The sequence below is a fragment of the Heptranchias perlo genome, chromosome 11 (genome assembly GCF_035084215.1).
Source record: "Heptranchias perlo isolate sHepPer1 chromosome 11, sHepPer1.hap1, whole genome shotgun sequence".
In the NCBI taxonomy this organism is placed as follows: domain Eukaryota; kingdom Metazoa; phylum Chordata; class Chondrichthyes; order Hexanchiformes; family Hexanchidae; genus Heptranchias; species Heptranchias perlo.
Genome location: NC_090335.1, coordinates 46986248 through 47011532, shown reverse-complemented (window position 1 = coordinate 47011532; position 25285 = coordinate 46986248). Strand labels below are relative to the sequence as shown.

At 42.3% G+C, this 25285-nt stretch overlaps 1 protein-coding gene across 3 annotated transcripts in view; it reads right to left on the bottom strand.

The window, feature by feature from the left end:
- Positions 1-24501, bottom strand: part of mab21l3 (mab-21-like 3) — a 72451-nt gene extending 47950 nt beyond the window's left edge. Inside the window, exons 1-2 of one of the 3 annotated variants that reach the window (XM_067992933.1) lie at positions 24410-24501; positions 2584-2760 (exon numbers count right to left, since the gene is read on the bottom strand). In XM_067992933.1, the coding sequence (XP_067849034.1) occupies positions 2584-2631 (48 nt within the window). In that variant the 5' untranslated portion in view covers positions 2632-2760; positions 24410-24501. Of the gene's footprint in view, positions 1-2583; positions 2761-3581; positions 3662-24409 lie in introns of those variants that run through there. The other 2 variants (XM_067992936.1, XM_067992932.1) reach the window with 2 other exon arrangements.
- Positions 24502-25285: the final 784 nt, after the last annotated feature.

Below are 25285 nucleotides of genomic sequence, written 5' to 3'. Positions count from 1 at the left end.
TGGGGATTTGTCACCTGAAGTTGTTTTAAACTATGTATTTACAAACAATCACCCACTATTAAATAAGTTCCAGGAAATAGAGTCATTTAACTGGGATTGTGGCAACAAAAAATTGCGACAACAAAAGGGTTATTAGTAATTTCAGTTTTAATGAGCTACCACAGAGGGTTCCCCTTTAACAAAATATGCAACCGTAGTTGGGTTCATTTAGCAGTGTGTAAAAAAAATAAAATGCAGATAACTTAATTTCCCTTATCACTCCTTCACAGCCTCCATTCCACGCCTTCCAAGTTGTGGCAATCTTCACAGCTTTTGCTAATGTGACTTTGTACTTTGTGGCCAACCACTTGGGGGTGACAAAGGTCAGAGGTAGTTTGATCAGCGAGGCACTCACCAAATCAGCAATTCATTGTCTAGTTTTCTGGAGACAATCAATTATCAGCCACGACTAGTGTTTGAAATTGGGTCACCTTCGTCCCTGGCGCCATGTGCTACGTGTTGCACCAAGGCCCATCTTTATATTAAACATTTCCATGTGTTTATAGCGCAGTTAACTTACTAAAACAATCCAAGGCATTTGACAAAGGAAAAAACTGTTGCTGAAGGTTTATGGAAGGTGATCAAAGAGGTATGTTTTGAGGAAACTTTTGAAAGTGGAGAAAAAGAAAACAAGCTGGAGGGATTTAGAGGGAGAGTTCTACGAGGTGGAGCCAAAGCGGCTGAAGCCCTTGCTACCGAGAATATGTTTAGGATTGTCGTATCCTCCACAAAAATCCTGCAATAGTAAGATTAACAACTAAAAAGTCATTTGTTTTGTTTCTATGATTATTAAATTAGGGGAAATTTGTCTGCATATTGTATGTACAATTTCCTCCCTCCCCCTTCAATTTATTCCCCTCATTTCTATTCTTGAAGACACTGACTTATGCTGAAGTACAGTTCCATGGGGCAGAGCCACTTCTTAGTACCTCACCCAAGTGAGGGCTTTCTTCATATGTGTCTAGACAGTCAGTGTTGACAGACACTGCCCATTCATGCCCATTTTTCCTGCAACTCCGTGTTTGAACTTCTCCAATCAGATTTCCACCCCTGCCACAGCAATGAAACGGCCCTAATCAAAGTCACAAATGACATCCTATGTGACTGTGACCATGGTAAACTATCCCTCCTCTTCCTACTCGAACTGTCTGCAGCCTTTAACACGGTTGACCACACCACCCTCCTTCAACTCCTCTCCTCCGTTGTCCAGCTGAGTGGCACTGCCCTCACCTGGTTCCACTCTTATCTATCCAGTGGTAGTCAGAGAATCTCCTGCCATGGCTTCTCTTCCTGACCCGGCGGCATTATACGAAAATACTTCTGGTTCCACATGTACACTGACGATACCCAGTTCTACCACACCGTCAACTCCCTCAACCCCTCCGCTGCCTCTGTTGACAGACTGCTTGTCCAACATCTAATCTTGGATGAGCCGAAACTTCCTCCAATTAAACAGTGGGAAGATTGAAGGCATTGTCTTTGGCCTCCGCTACAAACTCCATTCCCTAGCCACCAATGTCATCCCCCTCCCTGGCCACTGCCTCAGGCTGAACCAGATTGTTTGCAACCTCATCCTATTTGGCCCTGAGCTGAGCTTCCAACCACGTACCCTCTCCATCACCAAGACCACCTACTTCTACCTCAGTAATATCACCCATCTCCATCCCTACATCAGCCCACCTGCTGCTAAAACCCTTATCCGTGCTTTTGTTACCTCCAGACTCGACTATTCCAATGCTCTCCTGGACAGACTCCCATTTTCAACTCTCCATAAACTTAATCTGATCCTAAACTCTGCTGCCCTTATGCTAACTCGCACCAAGTCCTGTTCTCGCTGACCTATATTGGCTCCCAGTCCTTCAACACCTTGATTTAAAAACTCTCATCCTTGTGTTCATATCCCTCCATGATCTTGCCCCTCCTATCTCGGTTCCTCCAACTCTGGCCTCTTGTGCATCCCCACTTCTTTCGCCCCACTATTGGTGGCTGCACCTTCAGCCAACTAAGCTCTACACAATGGAATTCCCTCTCTAAACTTCTCTGCCTCTCCACCTCATTTAAGATGCTCCTTAAAACCGACCTCTTTGACCAACCTGTCCTAATGTCTCATTCTTTGGCCCGGTATCAATTTTTGTCTAATTACACTCCTGTGGAGAGTCTTGGGATGTTTTACTACATTAAAGGTGCTATATAAATGCAAGTTGTTGCTGTATACAAGATAAAACCCATTTAGCTAGGAGGCTGTCATTTGCAGCAAAATACTGTGAAAAAACCACATAAAGAAGGAAACAGAGTTGCAAGAAACATCACCAGAGATACAGCAAAAATGTCCGAACACTTTGTTTGTCCTAAGGGATGGAGACTCAATAAGTGTGGGGTTGAAAATGTTACAGTCATAAATCCATCACTAATAATAAAACTCAAAATTAATTTAGTTATTCTGGCGATTAGCAAATATTCCTCTTTAACATGAACAGTTTTCACTCTCCCTGGTGTTGACTTCACTGCATTGCATGTCATGAAAATATCTAAATCTCCACCAACCTGATTATGAAGGTAAAAGTCCAGATCTTCTTCTGTAAATTCAACCATTTCTGTTAGAACTCTTCGCTTCTCCTCTCCCTCTGCTTATTCTTTTCTCCTGCTACTCAATGTACTCCGGTTTTATTCTTGTGATTAAATTCCCGTGTTCACATGTAACTTTTCATTCGCTGACAGTTCCTTTAAAAAAAATCAAGCTATTATAATTTCCTAGGAAACGTATTGGTCTTTTTCTTTTAACAAACGCTCATTCCTATATGATTATTTTTTTCTCTGTAATATTTCAGTGTTTCTATGAAATTATTCTGTGTTGATATAATTGCTTCCTTCTCCATGTATTTCCCTCTCATTCATCTTCTTGGTGTTTTACTTCTGCAAAAAAAAAATGCTCCCAGATTCTTTCTAGTCTTAGTCTTCTCTCAGTTTCTAGTTAGGGTCCCTCTCCTCTTTGTGCTTTCTGTTTTAGTTTATTGTTTTTCCTTACTGTTTTTGTGGTTCGCACTGTTTCTCGTTTGTGATATCCCCCTCCCTGTTCTCCTTCTCTCTCTAGTTTCTCTCTCTCGGTTTCTAGGTTTGGTGCTCCCTATTTCTCTCTTTAATTTATTATTATGCCCCTCTCTCGGTTTCTAGGTTTGGTGCTCCCTATTTCTCTTTAATTTATTATTATGCCCCTCTCTCGGTTTCTAGGTTTGGTGCTCCCTATTTCTCTTTAATTTATTATTATGCCCCTCTCTCGGTTTCTAGGTTTGGTGCTCCCTATTTCTCTCTTTAATTTATTATTATGCCCCTCTCTCGGTTTCTAGGTTTGGTGCTCCCTATTTCTCTCTTTAATTTATTATTATGCCCCTCTCTCGGTTTCCACTTTTTATGCTCTCTCTAAGTTTATTCTTGTGATCCTTTGCCCTTCCTCTTTCTAGTTTATTACAAGCATTTCTCTCTTCGAGTCCTTTTCTGTTCAATTGCCCCCGTCAGTTCTACAGATCGGTCAAATGCAGGTTTACCATAAACTGTGCAGTTGTTGGAAACTATTCCCTGCCGCTACTCCGATATCCACAAACGGCAAACACTGCAGCCTATCGACCAGTAATCGCTTTTGAGTTTCAGTTCTTTGTCCATTAAGTTCCGCGAGGTCCTAGCGCCCGAACTACAACGGCTAAAGAGTCGCCGAGCTGGAGGCAGTCAACCGAAAACCAAGGGGCGCATCCCCAGAAGTGTCCCGGGAATCATTGGATGAGGATTTGGAACGGAACGGGCAGTTAACGAATTAACCCGATGGGCCACCAATCCTGCAAATTTCCGCGTTCTGAGAATGTCCTTTAAATTCAAAACAGCAAGAGAGGTGCGCGCCCTAAATTCCTGCAGTTGAATTTAAGATAAACAACTAACAATAAACATGGGGGCGAGAGTTGGTGCTGAATAAGGCTCTTTTATTTATTATTAGTACTGCAAATAATAATGATGCTACATCTATATATTAACAATATACCCAGTTTATTGTTATCTATAATTATTATTTATTTCTCAATCTTTGATTGTAATTTCACTGTCGGGGGGAAATGACCACCATATTAAATAATAAAAGTGTGTTCATATAAAGTGTATTCCATTTTCACTGCCACAATTCACATCTGGTCATTTGAAACTGCGCTACAGGAAGTATCTCCTGCATTGCCAGGTTTATGGTGTTGAAACTGCCCTGCTGGCCTTTTGGAAGAAGTAAAACATTAAGCATGGTATCTCCTTCGCCAGATTCCCAGTGTTAGGAAACTCGCTCCCCTCCCCCCAATTAAATACTATCAGGACAACCCATAAGGTTTAGTTCTCTCAAATGTAGCTCTCCAGCTTCCAGATACATTGGAAGTGATGCAAAAGCTTTCATTCTTTTCAATTTTCCATCCATCTAAACTTTGATATACACGTTCAAAAATGGAGCAAAAATTACTTTATGCATATGCACATTGTGAATGAACTCAATTGCAAAAAAGAAAATTCCACCCCTGGAATTTTCTTTTTAGAGCTAATTTATGTGATTGATTTGTTATTTAGCACAATATGAACCACTCTGTACGGAAGAACAAAACAAACATTTGCAAGATGAATCATTCATAAATCAGTACATGGGATAAAAGGTATCTAAAGAGAATTCTGCATCATTATGATCAAACCGATTTATAGAAAAAGTACAATGTTCTTAGTCATAAGGTAGGAAACCATTCAACTCATCTAGATTGCCCAGTCACTAAGTGCGTGCTTATGACCGACAGAAACCATTTTCATCACCTCAGCATTAGGCTCACACCACTCTGTTCTTTGTTTTTGTCATTTCTTTGTTCAATGCTTCATTCAAGTCTTCATTCACTTTAAGCAAACACCTCTTTGGTGCTAAAAAGGACTATTCCTGGAATCATACTGAGCTTGTAGTTTCCTTTGTTTAGAATTAGATTGGCAGGCAACACTGTAATCGAAAAGTGGGCGGCCTTTAAAGAGGAGATGGTTCAGATTCAGTCCAGGTCCATTCCCATGAGAGGGAAAGGTAGGGCAACGATAGAGAGTAAGATGAAGCAGAAAAAGGGGGCGTATGACAGATGTCAGGTTGAAAATACAAGTGAGAACCAGGCTGAATATAGAAAGTTCAGAGGAGAAGTGAAAAAAGAAATAAGAGGGGCAAAGAGAGAGTATGAGAATAGACTGGTGGCAAACATAAAAGGGGATCTAAAGGTCTTCTATAAGCATATAAATAGTAAATGGGTAGTAAGAGGAGGGGTGGGGCCGATTAGGGACCAAAAAGGAGATTTATGCATGATGGCAGAAGGCATGGCTGTCGTACTAAATGAGTACTTTGCATCTGTCTTTACCAAGGAAGAAGATGCTGCCAAAGTCACAGTAAAAGAAGAGGTGGTTGAGATACTGGATGGGCTAAAAATTAATAAAGAGGAGGTACTAAAAGATATGGCTGCAGAGATAGTGGATTATATCGATTAATTCCTGGGATGAGAGGGTTGTCCTATGAGAAGGGGTTGAGTAGAGTGGGCCCATACTCTCTGGAGTTTAGAATAATGAGAGGTAATCTCATTGAAACATGCAAGATTCTGAGGGGGCTTGACAGGGTAGATGCTGAGAGGTTGTTTCTCCTGGAGAGTTTAGAACTAGAGGGCATAGTTGCAGGATAAGGGGTCGGCCATTTAAGACTGAGATGAGGAGGAATTTCTTCACTCAGAGGGTTGTGAATCTTTGGAATTCTCCACCCCAGAGGGCTGTGGATGCTGAGTTGTTGAATATATTCGCGGCTGAGATAGACAGATTTTTGGACTCTAGGGGAATCAAAGGATATGGCGATTGGGCAGGAAGTGGAGTAGAGGTTGAAGTTCAGCCATGATCTGATTGAATGGTGGGCCAGTCTCCAGGGGACGTATGGCCTACTCCTGCTCCTATTTCTTATGTTCTTATGTACTAGAAAGGCTGGCTGTACTTAAAGTAGATAAATCATCCAGTCAGGATGGGATGCATCCTAGGTTGCTGAGGGAAATAAGGATGGAAATTGCAGAGGGGCTGGCCATAATCTTCCAATCCTCCTTAGATATGGGGGTGGTGCCAGAGGACTGGAGAGTTGCAAATGTTACACCCTTGTTCAAAAAAGGGTTTAAGGATAAACCCGGCAACTACAGGCCAGTCAGTTTAACCTCAGTAGTGAGGAAGCTTTTAGAAACGATAATCCGGGACAAAGTTAATAGTCACTTGGACAAGTGTGGATTAATAAAGGAAACCCAGTATGGATTTGTTAAAGGCAAATCATGTTTAACTAACTTGATTGAGTTTTTTGATGAGGTAACAGAGAGAGTTGATGAGGGCAATGCGGTTGATGTGTTGTAAATGGACTTTCAAAAGTTTGATAAAGTGCCACATAATAGGCTGGTCAGCAAAATTGAAGACCATGGAAAAAAAGGGGCAGTGGCAGCATGGATACGAGATTGGCTAAGTGACAGGAAACTGAGAGTAGTGGTGAACGGTTGTTTTTCGGACTGGAGGGAGGTACACAGTGGTGTTCCCCAGAGGTTGGTACTAGGACCACTGCTTTTTTTGGTGTATATTAATGACTTGGACTTGGGTGTACAGGGCATAATTTCAAAATTTGCAGATGACACAAAACTTGGAAGTGTAGTCAACAGTGAGGAGGATAGTAATAGACTTCAAGAGGAAATAGAGAGGCTGGTGGAATGGGCGGACACATGGCAGATGAAATTTAACATAGAGAAGTGCAAAGTGATACATTTTGGCAAGAAGAATGAGAAGAGGCAATATAAACTAAATGGTACAATTCTAAAGGGGGTGCAAGAGCAGAGAGATCTGGGGGTATAGGTGCACAAATCTTTGAGGTGACAGAACAAGTTGAGAAAGTGGTTAAAAAAGCAAATGGGATCCTGGGCTTTATAAATAGAGGCATAGAGTACAAAAGCAAGGAAGTTATGTTGAACCTTTATAAAACATTGGTTCGGCCACAACTGGATTATTGTGTCCAATTCTGGGCAATGTAATTTAGGATGGATGTGAAGGCCTTAGAGAGGGTGCAAAAAAGATTTACTAGAATGGTTCTAGGGATGAGGGACTTCAGTTACGTGGATATATTGGAGAAGCTGGGGTAGTTCTCCTTAGAGCAGAGCAGGGAAGGTTGAGAGGAGATTTGATAGAAGTGTTCAAAATTATGAAGGGTTTAGATATAGTAAATAAAGAGAAACTGTTCCCATTGATGGAAGGGTCGAGAACTATTTAAGGTGATTGGCAAAAGAACCAAAGGTGACGTGAGGAAAAACTTTTTTACGCAGCAAGTAGCTATGATCTGGAATGCGCAGCCTGAAAGGATGGTGAAAGCAGATTCAATCGTGGCTTTCAAAAAGGAATTGGATAAATACTTGAAGGAAAAAAATTTGCAGGGCTCTGCGGAAAGAGCAGGGGAATGGGACTAACTGGATTGCTCTTACAAAGAGCCAGCATGGGTTCGATAGGCCGAATGGCCTCCTTCTGTGTTGTAACCATTCTATGATTCTATGATATCCATCAGTTCCCTTCTGATTCCACTCAAAAAAATTCCCCATTGATCATATTTTTGAAATTTAGATCTGGATCATGTACACTTCATGAATCCTCAGTTCTCTTTCTCCCCCAAAGAGCTTATAGAGAGACTTTCTCTCTTCAAAGCTCATTGATTTAAAACTTGGTTGCATCTAGTTTGGCCTTCTTTGAAATTATTTCTGATACTTCTGATACTTCATAAATACAGTGACAAAATCTGAATACTATACTCAGTACAGACTGTCAATATGATTTCCTTGGTCTTATCAATGATCTTATGCACCTCAATATTCTATTTGCCTTGGAAATTGCCATCTTATAATGGAAGGATACTTTCAGCGTTTAGCCAACTGGCAGACATTTCTTCTGCAGCATCTTATCTAAAAATGCTCCTCATTGTATGATCATATTGGTTATTTTAAGCACTCTATATGGAGTGCTGGCAAATGGGGGAGGGAAGGGTTGTGCGTGCTGTGGCCACAGATAGTGCAGCGTTAAGAAGAGGGTCATTAAACTTCTTGTGCCATTGTAGTTAGGTCTGTAGAGTAATACTCCTGGCACAATCTGCTCTGCCACTCTGCACACTGCTGCCAAGCAGTTTGTATCGAGATCTTCCTGCCACCTGGTGGGAAGAGGACATCCCTCCTCCTGCCCATCTCCTCCACCAACATCTCCAATGCAGCATCCAAAAACCAGCGGGCGGTGGGGGGGGGGGCTTCCAGCTTCTCCTCTGCCTTTCATTTCTGCATGTTGCATTGAATGCAAGTTGCTTGCAGCTGCAGTGCACCTCCCCTTTAAGAGGTGCTGGCTGTCTTTAAATCGTGTCAGAGACACCCGATTTTTCCGTCCTCCATTAAATGCGCTGCCAATCAATAGTGCTGGCAGCCTGCCTATTTTATGATAATGAGGGGCCCTCGCCAATTTTGCTTCCTAGTTGCGCCCACGGGATTGGGCACGCAGTGGTTGCGCAGCACCACTTCTGGGCCCGAAAATGAACTTCTTCCCCTTTGTTTTTTCCCATGCAATCTGCTACCTTCCATAAACACGGATATTCTACATACATCCTTTGAGGTCATTAATAGATTCTATGAACAGTCAGGGCCTCAGGACTGATCCCTGGGGAACTGTGCTGGTCACAGCTGTCCAATTAGAATTATTACCACTGGTAATCACCCTCTGTTTCCTATTATTGAGGCACTTACTAATCCAATTTACATTTTTAAATGACAGCTGCCTATAACATATGTAATGAATAATTGATTTTGGGGAGTGAATGCATCACTTCATTTGTTCAGATAGTAAAAGCTATTGAAGAATTCTGACACTTTGTTCTCTTTCCCTGAGTATTTTTGGATTCAAGGCTTCCATTAGTTCTTGATGCATTTCTGCTGAATTCAAATATTACATTAGAGATTTATTAAAATATATCATATCTGCAACCTAAGAACCTTAATACTGTGGTTGAAGTTAAAGCAAGTGGTGTAATCTGGGTATATATTGGATCCAAGGGGGTGGATCAAGTGATACAACCCTAGTCGGCTGACGGAAGGCAAGCAAAATACAAGATTTGGTGGTTATAATGGGTTATTTGGTCTCAAGTCTACTACCATGTTATATATACTGAACTATGACTTCAAATCCTATTTGTTTGAGCATTGTCACAAAGTCTTTAAATTTGTTTGCGTATAGTCGTATCAGGGGTCAGGTATAAACTCAGCTTTGGGTGTGATGTGACCTCTGAAATTCAGTGTAACCATGGCTTTAAACACATTCTCATTTTTATGTGTTTTTGAGGTTGGAATTAAATTTTAGGATTAGGTTTATAGTTTTCTGTTTCTCGGGGATGGCGGCAGCAAATTTTTAATATCATGTCAGTTGAGTGGGGCCAATTATAAAATGAGGCTCCTTTTCCCCAGAAAATCATGCACAGAGACCTGAAGCCTACTATATGCCCGAGGCATTCAGTGCACCCCAATGCGGACAGTTTGTGCATAAGAGGCTGGGAGCCTATGGACAAGCTATGTGCTAAGCTCATTAGGCCCCCGACTTTTAGTCTAATTAGGTGGCCACCCGCCCTGAGCAGCACTTCAGCTGCACAGTGTGGCAAAAATTTGGCAGATGGAATATAATGTGGGAAAATGTGAAGTCATCCACTTTGGGAGGAAAAATAAAAAAGCAAAATAGCATTTGAATAGAGAAATACTACAAAATGCTGCGGTACAGAGGGATCTGGGTGTCCTTGTACATGAAACACAAAAAGTCAACCTACAGGTGCAGCAGGTAATCCGGAAGGCAAACGGAATATTGGCCTTTATTTCTAGGGGTATGGAGTATAAAAGCAGGGAAGTCATGCTAAAACTGTACAGGGTGCAGGTGAGACCAAACCTGGAGTACTGTGTACAGTTCTGGTGCCCTTATTTAAGGAAGGACATATTTGCATTGGAGGCAGTTCAGAGAAGGTTCACTAGGTTGATTCCGGGTATGGAAGGGTTGTCTTATGAGGAAAGATTGAACAGGTTGGGTCTATACTCATTGGAGTTTAGAAGAATGAGAGGAGATCTTATTGAAACATACAAGATTCTGAGGGGACTCGATCGGGTAGATGCTGAGAGGATGTTACCCTCATGGGGGAATCTAAAACTTGGGGGCATAGTCTCAGAATAAGGGGTCATCCGTTTAAGACGGAAATGAGGAGGAATTTCTTCTCCCAGAGGATCGTGAATCTTTGGAATTCTTTACCCCATAAAGCTGTGGAGGCTGAGTCATTGAATACATTCAAGGGTGAGTTAGACAAATTTTTGATCAGCAAGGGAGTCAAAGTATATGGGGAAAGGGCGGGAAAGTGGAGTTGAGGTAAAAATCAGATCAGCCATGATCTCATTAAATGGCGGAGCAGGCTCGAGGGGCCAAATGGCCTACTCCTGTTCCTATCTCTTATGGTCTTATGGTCTTACAGTGTCTATTCAAAATGGGCGCTGAATGGGGAAAAGTTCAGGCACTCCAGCCTGGTGTTTCCCACTCTGGCACCCCTGCCCCTTTGCTCGGTGCCCTATGCATCACCCTCCCCAACCCCCAACCTGGACAATTGCATAGTGCGAAACAAGCAGCCAGCCAGCAATCCTTCACCGGCTGCTGACACACGACATTTGGGCTCTGGCACCTGCTGAATATCATGAGAGGTGCTTCCAAAGCTCCATAAAATGGTCTCACTTTGGTGAGGTCCCCTCATTTCTTGTTTATAGATTAGAGTTAAGCAAATACCTTCATTAATATTATATTTTGCTTTTAATGCTTTGTTCAGCGAATGGTCCATTCAGACAAATGGATTTGGATTTGACATCTATTAGATGGATTCTGCTGACATTCAGGATGCAGTTTCTAGAACTGCAGACACGCGTAAATTCAGTCATCCCTTTAAGTTTATATATGATTGGCAGCTTTATTTGACCTTGAAAGATACATTTTTGATTTCCCTTGTTCCTGGTCGAACTTCGAAGGGTACTGAGTATATCTCAGGAAGCGTGGTCCCAGGCCATCAAGTGAAAAGCCAAAGGTCCCATGGGGCAATTGACAAAGAACCTTGTAAGGTTATTGTGAAGGGATGCTTATTTCAGGTCCAGTATTAATAACAGTATTAGTGGAGGGTTGCATCTGTTTATTATTTTCTATATTCAAGGAGGAATAGATATGTTCTGTAAATTATTGTAATCTGTTGTATTTTCTTTGCTGCTGCTTAATTGTTATTTTTAATAAACCTGTTTATAGCTTAAGCCACATTCTGGTTGAGTGATTATTCTATAATTTTCCAAAGTCTAGGGAAGCAAAAGAGGGTTCTTGACATACCCCAGTTATCTAAATACAGTGACAAGGGCTTCTGTTTGACCCCTGGGTTTGCTACATTACCAGTTATTGACCATATGAAGCTATAGTCTGGCTCATGGAGAGCAAGGGCATGTTTAAGAACACGAGAGAAGTAGCTGAGCAAAAGCCTAAAAATGTAATAATATTTAACTTGAGTTTTTGGAGGTAGTCGGTACCTCAGTGGTGAAGAAGTAATGACTCAGTTCTGTTCATCTAGTTTATGATATTTTTCTGATCTCTGGAAATTGAGTGTGATGTAGGAGTTCAGTCTTAGTGCCCACAAGGGATTAATTATAATTTGAATCTTCTGAAAAAGTGAAAATAAACAGTCAGTTTTGCAGCACAAAGTTTCTTGATGAACGACTGCACACAAAGTTCCTGCACAACCTTTCTCTGAGATGAACTGTCACTCCCAGAATTTATCAGCCCTCAAACTGCAACATCTTGTTTTTTAAACTGCATTTTCTTTTGATCTCAGCATTAATAAAAACAAAATGAATGAAATCAGATATAATTGCAAATGCCCATTCAGGCACAGAACAAAGGCCCAATTGCTCTGATTGAAATTATCTTCCAGCTGAAAGACTCTCACATAAGAGCTAGCCATCCTGAACATGTACATTGAACAGTTTTGTGTCTATAGGAATAGAAATATCGGCCCATGACATCATTTAACAAACAACAGCTGCTGAAACGTGAATGAATCACTTATATGAGAATAAAGAAGCCCTTCCTTGATATTCCACATTGGGTGGGCGGGTCGTGGGGGGAGGCATTTTACAAAGATACAGGTACAGCATCAGCTGAGTTTGGTTACATTAGCTTTTAAATGTATAAACAGGACATATTTCCAATATTTATCACAACCCTGCAAAATGCTTTCCCTCCACTTTGGCCATTGCGCAGGGTAAGATTGAAAACAACGCCAGCTTAAAAGAAAAAGTAAATAAAAACGGGCACCATTACAGACATAGTGCGCTGGATAGTTCTTATAGTGGGGGGAGGGGCGGTGAGGTTTTTGCCCATCCCTCTAACTGTGTCTCAACCCTGACGCATTTTCCTGGGTCGGGGTCATTATAGATGTAGGGCAGAGCCCCACCTGTAAGCGGGAGCCCACTCCTGCAAGGCCAGTAAATGTTGTCAGCGCTGCAGGAGGAGAGCCACTGCAGCACCTGAGGAGTCCTGAAGACGAACAGTGGAAATTTGTTTGTAGGCTTTGGCTGAGACATTTTTGGGTCTTCATGGAGGGAGATGAGCCCACTACCAGGCGATCTCCCTCCACCTGTGCATATCGGGGCCATAGCTACCACTACCCCAGATCTACTGGCACATTTCACAAAGCAGTCTTGGGGAGCGGTGGTGGAAAATGGAACAGGATGCCAAGCTCTGCCTACCCCGCTGTTTGCATTTATATGTGGCGGGTGGGGAATCGGCAGCCAGCAGTGGTCCCGGCAGGAGTGAGAGGATGGAAATCGAGGTCAGGGTGGAGAGGTGATGGTAGGCCTCACCGCATCATTTTCTGTCATTTCCACCACTATCCCACCTGATTTTGGGTGGGATAGCGAAGGAAAATTCAGCTTAGTGACTCTTTTTTAAAAATATTTTTTAAATTTCAGTTTTCTTCTGGTAGTCCCTAAAAAGAAGTAAAGAAAAGTCAGGGAGAAAACCACAGCATGAGGTACGAGCCACTGTGGAAGGCAGGAAATGGATGGGCGTAGGCCTGTATTTTGGCATTTAAGAGTTAATGTGGCAAATTCAGAGTTGCTTCAGAGTGACACGGCTGAGGTTGGCCCCAGGCAACTAGGAGTTCGAGGCCACTGGGGTGTTTAGTTTTGGAAAAAGATGTTTCGTTCAGCAAGTGAGAATGAAAATCCAATCTTTAAGTATACTAAATATGAGATTAAATAGAGAAAGTCTAGAAAACAGCTTGTTAGGAGTGTTGAATTGTCCAGTGTTTGTGCTTACAAAGGAGAATGAAACATAATTTATTTGAAGTCTGACTGCCATGTACATGTAAAAAAAAGCGTCATATTAAAGCTTAGGAGACGATTTGTCCAGTGATTTTGTTGGTATGTGAAGAGTGTGTCATAACCAGTTTGTTTGGAGTCCGTTCAATGTTTGTGGGCACAATGATCAAAGCTATTAGTACATTCTGACACTGAAAAATCCATCGCCTCCAGCCCTCCGGACATGACAGTCTTAGTGATCAATGCTGTACTCCTAACTCTACAACCAGAGGAAAAACAGCAAAAGTAACTGCTGGTAATACTGAACATTGTTACTTTGGAGAGATATCTAAAGGACTAAATTAAAAAGAAAACAATCCCAATTGCAAATAATCAAGCAGCTTAAATACTGAATAAATGTGTCTGTGATATAAGTGAGTTATTCAATTATTTAATAGTAAAATGTGTACAATAAACATCAGTAAAAAGAAATCAATAAATGGAATCAGCAGGGAGCTATACATCAGAATTTAAAGAGCCCCATTCTGAGCAATGGAAAAGAACTAGAGGACTTTCAGTTTGGAATCTGTCCATTCGTGCAGCTTATAAAAGCCTGCTCTGTCATGTGGATTGTACTGACCTCAATTTCAGGGTGGGTAAAGAATCCTATCAAAGGGAAGCCATCTGCACTGATTCAATACTAAAGTTAAACTCCAGTTAACTCAATCACCCAAAGACAACAAGGATATTAGTGCTAAAAGGTACATTGTGTGGGAAAACGGTTCTTACCATTTCTGAAACCTTAGTGCTATCCAACATGACAGATGCAATGTAGGCCTTCTTTCCCTGATAGATGATTGCACCATATGTTGTGTTAGGAAACAGTCACTTTAACCTCCAGGTCCAAAGTACAAATCTAGCTGAAACAGAGGAGATGAATGTGTACTAGCAGAGCTAGTATGTGATCTCGCCCTCCCGAGAGCTGGCACCTGTGGCGTCCTATTCCCCTGCCCTAACTCCTGCACACTTGTGCCCGGTGATTCACTACGCATATTAAAAGAAGTTAGGGAAGATATAGCAGAGTCACTATTACGTATATATAAAAATTTATTAGAAAAGGGAATAGTGCCAGAGGATAGTCGGACAGCTAATGTGATTCCTGTATTTAAAAAGAAGAAAAAAATAATTCCAGGGAACTATAGACCAATTAGCTTATCATCAGTGGTAGAAAAGATAATGGAATTCTTATTCAATGATGTAATAGAAAAACATCTAGAAACTGAAAATATAACAAAGAATAGTCAGCACGGATTTCAAAAGGGTAGGTCATGTTTAACCAACCCTATTGAATTCTTGGAAGAAGTAACAGGAAGGGCAGACAAGGGTAATGCAGTAGGTCTAATATATTTGGATTTTCAAAAGGCCTTTGATAAGGTACCACATAGTAGACACATAACTAAGGTCAGAGCATGTGGAGTCAGGGGACAAGAAGCAGAATGGATAGCAAGCTGGCTACAAAACAGGAAACAGAGAGTAAGGGTTAAGGGTAGCTACTCAGACTAGCAAAAGGTATGAAGTGGTGTTCCACAAGGATTGGTGCTGGGACCACTGTTGTTCACTGTTTACATAAACGATTTGGACTCAGGAATCGGAAGTACCATTTCAAAATTTACGGACGACACCAAATTGGGGGGTATAATTATACTGAGGAGGATTGCGACAAAATACAGGAAGGCGTTAATAAACTCGCAGGATGGGCATGCAATTGGCAAATGAATTTCAATATAGATAAGTGTGAGGTGGTACATTTTGGTAGGAAGAATAGGGAGGCCACATACTCCTTGGAAAATAAGAGTCTAAATGGTCTAAGAGGAGTAGAGGGATCTGAGAGTATGATGCACAAATCACTAAAAGTAGCGACACAGGTTAATAAGGCCATAATAAAAGGAAACTAAGCACTGTGGTTCATTTCTGGAGGGATAGAATTGAAAAGCAGAGAAGTTATGTTAAACGTGTATAGAACCTTGGTTAGACCACACTTGGAGTACTGTGAACAGTTCTGGTCTCCATATTATAAAAGGGATATGAAGGCACAGGAGAAGGTGAAAAAAAGATTTACTAGGATGATACAAGAACTGAGAGGTTATACTTATCATAAGAACATAAGAAATAGGAGCAGAAGTAGGCCATACGGTCCCTCGAGCCTGCTCCACCATTCAATAATATCGTGGCTGATCTTCGATCTCAACTCCATTTTCCCACCCTATCCCTATATCCCTTGATTCCCTTAGTATCCCAAAATCTATCAATCTCAATCTTGAATATACTCAACGACTGAGCATCCACCGCCCTCGGGGGTAGAGAATTCCAAAGATTCACAACCTTCTGAGTGAAGAAATGTTTCTTCATCTCGGTCCTAAATGGCTGAACTCTTATCTTGAGACTATGACCCCTAGTTGTTGATGCTCCAGCCAGGGGAAATAGCCTCTCAGTATCTACCCTGTCAAGCCTTTTAAAAATTTCACACGTTTCAATGAGATTACCTCTCATTCTTCTACATTCCATAGAATATAGGCCCATTCTACTCAATCTCTCCTCGTAGGACAACCCTCTCATCCCAGGAATCAATCTAGTGAACCTTCGTTGCACACCCTCTAAGGCAAGTATATCCTTAGGTAAGGAGACCAAAACTGTACACAGTACTTCGGGTGTGGACTCACAAGAGCCCTGTATAATTGCAGCAAGACTTCCTTACTCTTATACTCCAATGCCCATGCAATAAAGGATAACATACTATTTGCCTTCCTAATTGCTTGCTGCACCTACATGTTAACTTTCTGTGATTCGTGTACAAGGACACCCAAATCTCTCTGAATACCAACATTTCTTAGTCTCTTACCTTTTAAAAAATATTCTGCTTTTCTATTCTTCCTACCAAAGTGGATAATTTCACATTTCCCCACAATATACTCCATCTGCCACCTTCTCGTCCACTCACTTAACCGGTCTATATCCCTTTGTGTCCTCCTCACAGCTTACTTTCTCACCTAGCTTTGTTTCGTCAGCAAACTTGGATACATTACACTTGGTCCCTTCATCTAAGTCATTGATATAGATTGTAAATAGCTGAGGCCCAAGAACTGATGCTGGCGGCACCCCACTAGTTACAACCAGCCAACCCGAAAATGACCTATTTATTCCTACTCTCTGTTTTCTGTCCATTAACCAATTCTTAATCCATGCTAATATATTACCCCCAATCCCATGAGCCCTAATATTGTGTAACAATCTCTTGTGTGGCACCTTATCAAATGCCTTTTGAAAATCCAAATATGCTACATCCACTGGTTCCCCCTTATCTACCCTACTAGTTACACCCTCAAAATACTCTAATAGATTTGTCAAACATGATTTCCCTTTTATAAAACCGTGTTGACTCTGCCTAATCATGTTATGATTTTCTAAGTGCCATGTTACTCCGTCATTAATAATAGATTCTAGCATTTTCCCTAATATTGATGTCAGGCTAACTGGCCTATGGTTCCTTGTTTTCTCTCTCCCACCTTCCTTGAATAGCGGGGTTATATTTGCTACCTTCCAATCCACGGGGACCGTTCTGGAATCTAGGGAATTCTGGAAAATCAAAACCAATGTATCCACCATCTCTGCAGCCACCTCTTATAAAACCCTAGGATGTAGGCCATCAGATCCAGGGGATTTGTCGGCTTCGTCCCATTAATTTCTCCAATACTTTTTCTTTACTAATCTTAATTACTTTAAGTTCCTCACTCTCATTAGCCCCTTGGTTTCCCACTATTTCCGGAATGTTTTTTGTGTCTTCTACTGTGAAGACAGATACAAAATATTTGTTCAACGTCTCTGCCATTTCCTTATTCCCCATTATAAACATAAGAAATCGGAGCAGGAGTAGGCCAATCGGCCATTTCTTCTGTCTCTGCCTCTAAGGGACCCACATTTATTTTCACTAATCTCTTCCTTTTTACATACTTGTAGAAGCTCTTACAATCTGTTTTTATATTTCTTGCTAGTTTACTCTCATATTCAATTTTCTCCCTCTATATCAATTTCTTGGTCATCCTTTGCTGATTTCTAAAACCCTCCCAATCCTCAGGGTTACTACTCTTTTTGGCAACATTGTAAGCCGCTTCTTTTAATAATGCCATCAGGAAAGATTGAACAGGCTGGGGCTCTTTTCTCTAGAAAAGAGAAGACTGGGGGGGGTGACCTGATAGGGGTCTTTAAGATTATGAAAGTGTTTGATAGGGTAGACGTAGAAAAGATGTTTCCACTTGTGGGGGAGACAGAACTAGAGCTCGTAAATATGAGCCACTAATAAATCCAATAGGGAATTCAGGAGAAACTTCTTGCACACGATATCTGCACAATTCACCATTACAGACACATTCTCAAAACACCTCACAAAGCTGTCACTAACACAATCCCTTCTTTCTTACAGGAGAAGATTGTGCACAACATGAGGCAGGAGATGGCGACCAGAGGAGGCTGAGCCCGCCTGTACATCCTTTCTGTACTCGAGGAAGAGGTGCTGGCCATCATGAGTCATGGCCGTGGCGAGTGACAATGCTGGAGGAGAGGTTGCACAGGGTTTCTTCACACATTAGGCTCCTTTTTCCTTCTTACTTCTATCTCACCCTGCACACTCTGACAAACTTCAGCAGCCACTCATTTCTCTCTGCTCTCTCTTCACACTAAAAGCTAACCCTTGTCCCTCTCTTTCATTTCAGGTACTGAAGTTGTCGAGGCCCCTGTGCCAGTGCAGGAAGAGGAAGGCAGCTTTCCTGAGGATGCAGCATCACTCGATCTGACTGCAGCAAGCACCAGCTCAGATACTGACACCACATGTACTTTAGAGGCTAGGCTGGAGGAGGGGCCTTCACACAGAATTACAAAGAATGTACAGCGCAGGCCATTCTGGCCCAACAGGTCCATGCCGGTGTTTATGCTCCACACGAGCCTCCTCCCACCCTTCTTCATCTAACCCTATCAGCATACCCTTCTATTCCTTCCTTCCTCATGTGTTTATCTAGTTTCCCCTCAAATGCATCTATGCTAGTTGCCTCAACTACTCCTTATGGTACCATGTGCCACATTCTACCCTGCACTGGCACAGGGGCCTCGACATTTTCAGCACCTGAAATGAAAGAGAGGGACAAGGGTTAGCTATTAGTGTGAAGGGAGAGCAGAGAGAGACGAGTGGCTGCTGAAAGCAGCTGAAATTTGTCAGTGTGCAGGGTGAGATAGAAGTAAGAAGGTAAAAAGAGCATAAGGTGTGAAGAAACTCGGTGCGGCCTCTCCTCCAGCATTGTCACTCGCCACGGCCATGATTCGCGATGGCCAGCACCTCTTCCTCGAGTACAGAAAGGATGCGCAGGCGGGCTCGGCCTCCTCCGGTCGCCACCTCCTGCCGCATGTTGTGCACAACCTTCTCCTGTAAGAAAAAAGGAAACGTGTTAGTGACAGCCTTGTGAGTTGTTTTGAGAATGTGCCTGTCATGGTGAAATTATGCAGATGCTGTGTGCAAGATCTGAGATGTTGGGAAGTGAGGGTGGTAACAGTGGTGAGAGTAGGAAGTGGAGAGTGTGCGTGTAGGAGGAGAAGGAGGTGGAGTGAAGTGTGGTGCAGTGATTGCAGGAGAGGGAAGGGAAGTGGGGGAGGGGAGTGTTGTGAGTAGTTTGGCTGCAGGTGGTGCAGGTATGAGCAGAGAATAATTGAAGTGAGAGGTAAGATTCTTACTTGGACAACTCTGCTGATGTCATTAAACTTCTTGCAGCATTGCAGCCATGACACGGGAGCTAAGCTCCTGGCATTGACCTCCTCAGCGATCTCTTCCCACTGGTGAGGGAGTAATTGCCTGCAGAGCTTTCTGCCACCCATGGGGAAAAAGGGTCTCCCTCCTCCTGTCCACCTCCTGGACCAGGGCCTCCAACACTGCATCAGAGAACCTTGGTGCCCTCTCTTGACCTCGCTTCCATTTTTCCACTTGGGAAGTTTCCCTGCTGTCTGCAGCCATAGTGCACCATCCCTTTAAGAAGTACTGGCTGCCTTCAGGTGGCATCAGTGAAGCCTGTTTATCTGCCCCACCAAACAGGTGTGCAGTCAATAAGCAGTTTGGGCAATGCTAGCTGCACGCCGACTCATTATAACAAGCTGCCACCACGATTTTCACATTGTCCTTGTGCCCACATGAACAGCCACGTGCAGCGCACACCCTGTCCCCTACACACTCGTTTTCGGGCACGCTCGAATTATTAGGCCATTTTCCTGTGTTTGTTTGCTGTGTGTTTTGGTTATGCCACCAGAGCTTTAGACGTTGCTCTACTCTGGTAGGGTAAACCATGCTCCATAGGTTTGGTACATAGATGGAGGTTGCAATAGGCCATCTGGCCCAACAAGTCCACCTCAATATGCTTCCTGTAATGTGGCGCCCTACTTTAACTGAGGTCTTGTTAAGGTTTAATACACACTCATCATTACCTCTTGGCTCTTATATTCTATACCTCACAATAAAACCTAGAATTCCATTTGCTTTTTGTATGGTCTTATAAACCTGAGGTGCTACTTTTAATATCTTGTGAACCTGTAGCTCAAAACCCTCTGGTCTTCCACAGCACCAAGCCGATTTCCATTCAGTGTATAATTACTGCTGTTATTTTTTTTAAACTAAAAAGTATCACCTCAGATTTACTGACAATTCTATCTGTCACTTTTTAGCCCACTCCCCCATCTTATCATTATGGTATGTAAAACTGTGGGGATGTGCAGGTGTTGGGCTAGGAACAAGGGCCAGATTTCAAAGAATTTCTCCTGCTTCAGCCTCAGTGTATATAATTTTCTTGGACTAGACTCTTTTCTGTCGTGTAACAATCCACAATGGAGGGAGAGAAATCTTCCTCTAACACCTCAATGCTGGGCTACAGTTAAAAGAAAATTCAAAGCTTGCCTAAGAGGTCACTGTTGGGAAGTCCCAAAAATTGTATGCTGCATATGTGCCTGTTATCTTTTAGGTGTCTCTAAACAAGTTTTGCCAGTTGGCTGGACCTTCAGGTACAACCAGAAAATACGAACAATTGCACCATCCTACCCAAGCCTCTCCAGCACTTCAGTATGATTCTGAGTTCCACATTTGCAAAGGGGCAAAGATGTGGTGAGGCTAATCTTAACTTGTCCTTTTTTAATTTGTTAGAGATGGAAATCATATACGTTGCTTTGCAATTGGAATCTCATTCATCATATGGGTAGAAATGAGTCTGGGCTCGCTCCGGGAGCAGCGCCCATCCTAACCAAAAGGCTCGAGGATTGATAAACATTGGTCCTTGGGCTTAATCAACAGACTCGGGGCGAGCTGCCAGTTCGAGGGAAGACTATAATTGCGGGCCAACTGTCTCACTGACAGCAGCCCTCAGGTGAGTCCTGGGAGGGGGGGTTGGAGTGAGCTACAGGGGTGGAGGGAGGGGTGGTGAACATGATGGCTGTGGAGTCGGGGGAGCACTCCTGCTCCCCCAACTCCACAGGAAGGGTTTTTTAAAAAAGAATTTGAAACTTAACTTGTGTTGGCACCTGACGCCTGCCCCGCTCATCGCTGACTAATTTCACCAAGGGGTCCTTCAACAGGCATTGGGCCCCTAGTTAACATATTCAAGGGTCCTAACCCCTGTTTCAGGCGTCTGCCTGGTGTAAAACATACCAATTTTTACCCCATGGTTTGCTCCAAGTCTTTTTCCCAGAATATTCCATACTCCTTTGACATTATTTTTGCTGTGTGTATGGAAGGGAAAAAATATATAATTGCTTAAAAGGGAAACTTAAATAAAGGGGTGTTTTTGTTCCATGAGATGCAGGATGGTGAGGCAAAGTGGTGACATACTGCATTTCTGTTCCTAGCCTTGGCAATACTGATCAGGAGGCAGCCATCTTGTGGTGAGTGTTAAAAAACAAATTAAATCAGCTATTAATAACAATTTACAAAATGAATAAATTCAGAGCTATGCTTTTTAGAGGAGTGCTTAAGCAGTTTTCTTCAAATAAAAATGGATCAATTTCCAAGCATACACTGTTGGTGATTAATAATAAGTAAAAGAGCTTAATTACTTGAATAGGATTATAATCATTTATCAGCTCAGTCATATGCCTCAGTAAATAAAAGAGAAACTGTTTTGCAGAGAATCAAACATAATTGGGGATACATGAGTTGCATGATATTTGCAGTGAATGTGTTAATACTTTCAATGTGATTTTATCCCAAAATAACTACATTATAGTAATTAGCCTCCAGATTCCCCATACAGATGACCACAATTTGGGGTATCTTATAGAACTAGTTTCTCTTTCTGCAGTTTCACAACAATTGCCATAACTGGCTTTGTCCTCTACCATCCTTATGCTGTATCTTTCTAGCAATCTGCTCTTGTAGAGCGATCTGACCTTGAGGATTAATAATCAGTCTTTTTGCCGTAGTCTGTTTACTGGATTAAACATAGTGCAATGTAACACAAAACTATCTTTGGAATAGCAGAATATTAAACACAGACACGGGCTAAAGCAACTTAAATATATATTTGAAATTCAATGAAACTGTCAGGCACAAAATAATTCAGTCAATACAATCAAGTCCAAATGTTATACATTAATATAAAAAGCAAAATTGATAATGAGTTAATTGTCAAGAAATGTGTCTGAATAACAACAAGGCTTTTGGATTGAGAAATTCCGTCAGTCATCAATCACTTGTTCATAACTTCATTCCATTTACAATTACCAGACTAACTCTATAGGCCCTGTATTAGCTTATTATGGAAGCAGGAAATTCTACTGTTTCCATCTATACAACCATCAGCAATTTAAAACAACTACTGTCAAAACTATATTTTAAACTGACACAAAACTGTACATTTCCTACACAGATAAACAGATTATCCAGGGGCTCAAACTTTTTATATTGCACCATGTATTCACATTAACCCTTTGGACTGCCCCCTTTTTAAATTTTCTCCTGCATCTTCAAGTTTACCCTGAACCACTGCTCACAAGAGAGTGCAGGCAGATGATTTGTTTCTAGGAGTTGCATAGAGATAGCTATATCAGCTAATGGCAATTTTTAGACAGTGCTTAGGGTAGAAATATCAATCAATTGCCATTTGTGTAATGTCCAGGCATTGTGTGGAAATATTAGCTACTGACCTTTTCCGAAGGGGTTGCCGCACCCCAAATCCGTGCCCATCTTTCCCGTAACTCCATGTTTGAATTCCTCCAATCAGGTTTCCACCCCTACCACTATACTGAAACGGTCCTGATCAAAGTCACAAATGACATCCTCTGTAACTCTGATCGTGGTAAACTATCCCTCCTCATCCTTCTCGTTCTGTCTGCAGCCTTTGACATGGGTGACCACACCATCCTCCTCCAACGGCTCTCCTCCATCGTCCAGCTGGGTGGGACTGCGTTCGCCTGGTTCCATTCTTAACTCTGAAGTCATAGCCAGAGAATCACCTGCAATGACTTCTCTTCCCGCTCCCACACTGTTATCTCTGGAATCCCCCAAGGATCCATCCTTGGCCCCCTCCTAGTTCTCATCTACGTGCTGCCCCACGGTGACATCACCCTAAAACACAGCAGGTTCCACACGTATACTGATGACCCCCAGCCCTACCGCGGCGCCACCTCTCCCGACCCCTCCACTGTCTCTGATTTGTCACACCGCTTGTCCGACATTCAGTACTGGATGAGCAAAAATTTCCTCCAACTTAATATCGGGAAGACCAAAGCCATTGTCTTCGGTCACCGCCACAAACTCCGTTCCCTAGCCAACGACTCCAATCCTCCCCTTGGCCTGAGTATGAGGCTGAACCAGACCGTTCACAATCTTGGCATCCTATTTGACCCTGAGATGAGCTTTCAACCACATATCCGCTTCATCACCAAGACCGCCTACTTCCATCTCCGTAACATTGTCCGTCTCTGCACCTGCCTCAGTTCATCTGCTGCTGAAACCCTCACCCATGCCTTTGTTACCTCTAGACTTGACAATTCCAATGCTTTCCTGGCTAGCCTCCCATCTTCCACCCTCCGTAAACTTGAGCTCATCCAAAACTCTGCTGCCCGTATCCTAATCACACCAAGTACCGTTCACCCACCACCCTTGTGCTTGCTGACCTACGTTGGCTTCAGGTCTGGGAATGCCTCGATTTTAAAATTCTCATCCTTGTTTTCAAATCCCTCCATGGCCTCGCCCCTCCCTATCTCTGTAAATTCCTCCAGCCCTACAATCCTCCGAGATCTCTGCGCTCCTCCAGTTCTTGCCTCTTGCGCATCCCCGATTTTAATCGCTCCACCATTGTCTTCAGCCTAGGCCTTAAGCTCTGGAATTCCCTCCCTAAACCTCTCCGCCACTCTACCTCTCTCTCCTCCTTTAAGATGCTCCTTAAAACCTACCTCTTTGATCAAGCTTTTGGTCACCTGCCCTAATATCTCCTTATGTGGCACGGTGTCAAATTTTGTTTGAAAATCGCTCCTGTGAAGTGCCTAGGGACGTTTCACTACATTAAAGGCGCTATATAAATGCAAGTTGTTGTTGTTGTTGAGTGTGCAGAGTCAAAATATCAGCCAGTGGCCTTTACTGTACAGTGTACACAGTTTAAATCTTAGCCTAAGCAGGCACCAACAGACTTGAAACACTGATGTCAGACTGACATTTTGTACTTAAAACCTACTCACCTTCATCTGATTCAAAAAACCTGAAGAAGCTGTTTCTCTTGAGGCAGAATAAAAAATTGGTATGACGTTTTCAAGCTGCAAATCATTCACCGTTTGACTTTTATAGTTTTAAAGGATAATAATACCCTAAGGGGAAGTTCTCTCAATGCAAAGACGATCCCTATTTAATGTCTTAGCCGTATAATTTATGAGCAATCGCCTACCATTCAGGAGAATTCATTATTACCAACACCGCATCACACCCTGAGGAGATTTGATTTTCAGGTCAGCAGAGACCCAGATACACTCTCAGCTGACGCCAACCACTAGCTCTATTAGCAAATGGCCCTATTGAGTCAAAGGGGATCAGCATCTGTTCCACTCCTGGACATCGACCTGAAGCTGTCAGTCATTAAATAACTTGGTGCTGGCACAGTATTTCTGTGTACTCTGCCACTACTCACTTATTTAACTGCTGGTAGCTTGGTTCAATATCCAAGAACAAAAAGGCGTTCACCCTCTTTCTCTTGGTGTAGTTGTTTATTGGCAGAGTTTATGCCTGATACTAGTTAAGCACAAGTCAGAGCCTTCACCCAACCTGAAACGTTAAGCCTTACTGAGGATTCCTTGTGATGTTGAAAATAATGAACTAGCCTAAAAGGAAATTGTTCATAAATTGTTTTTTCTAAAAAAAAGATAGTACTTCAAACTGAAATTACTTCACCATATTCCCCCAAAGTCAAAAAGGAATGCTCCTTGTTTTTCATACATTAGCAAAAACACTTTCTATAAATCCACATTTGTGAATATTATAGTATACAACACCACAGATCATTTCTTATTTCACACTATTCTAGAATATTGTATAATAATTGACAGAAGCTTCAGTTTGTAGACCTGACCCAAAAATGAAATCTTCCAGCCAGTAAGTGGCACGAATCGATTAGCAGCACTATTGACAGATTGCTACAGTCAGTGTCTCTCTCGCTCCTAATAGTATATTGTATATTTCATTTGGGAGTCAGGGAGGGACAGCTGTGATCTGCAGCACCCGGTTTAGAAGTTTGGAACTCTGCCCATGGCCTATTTAGTACCACATA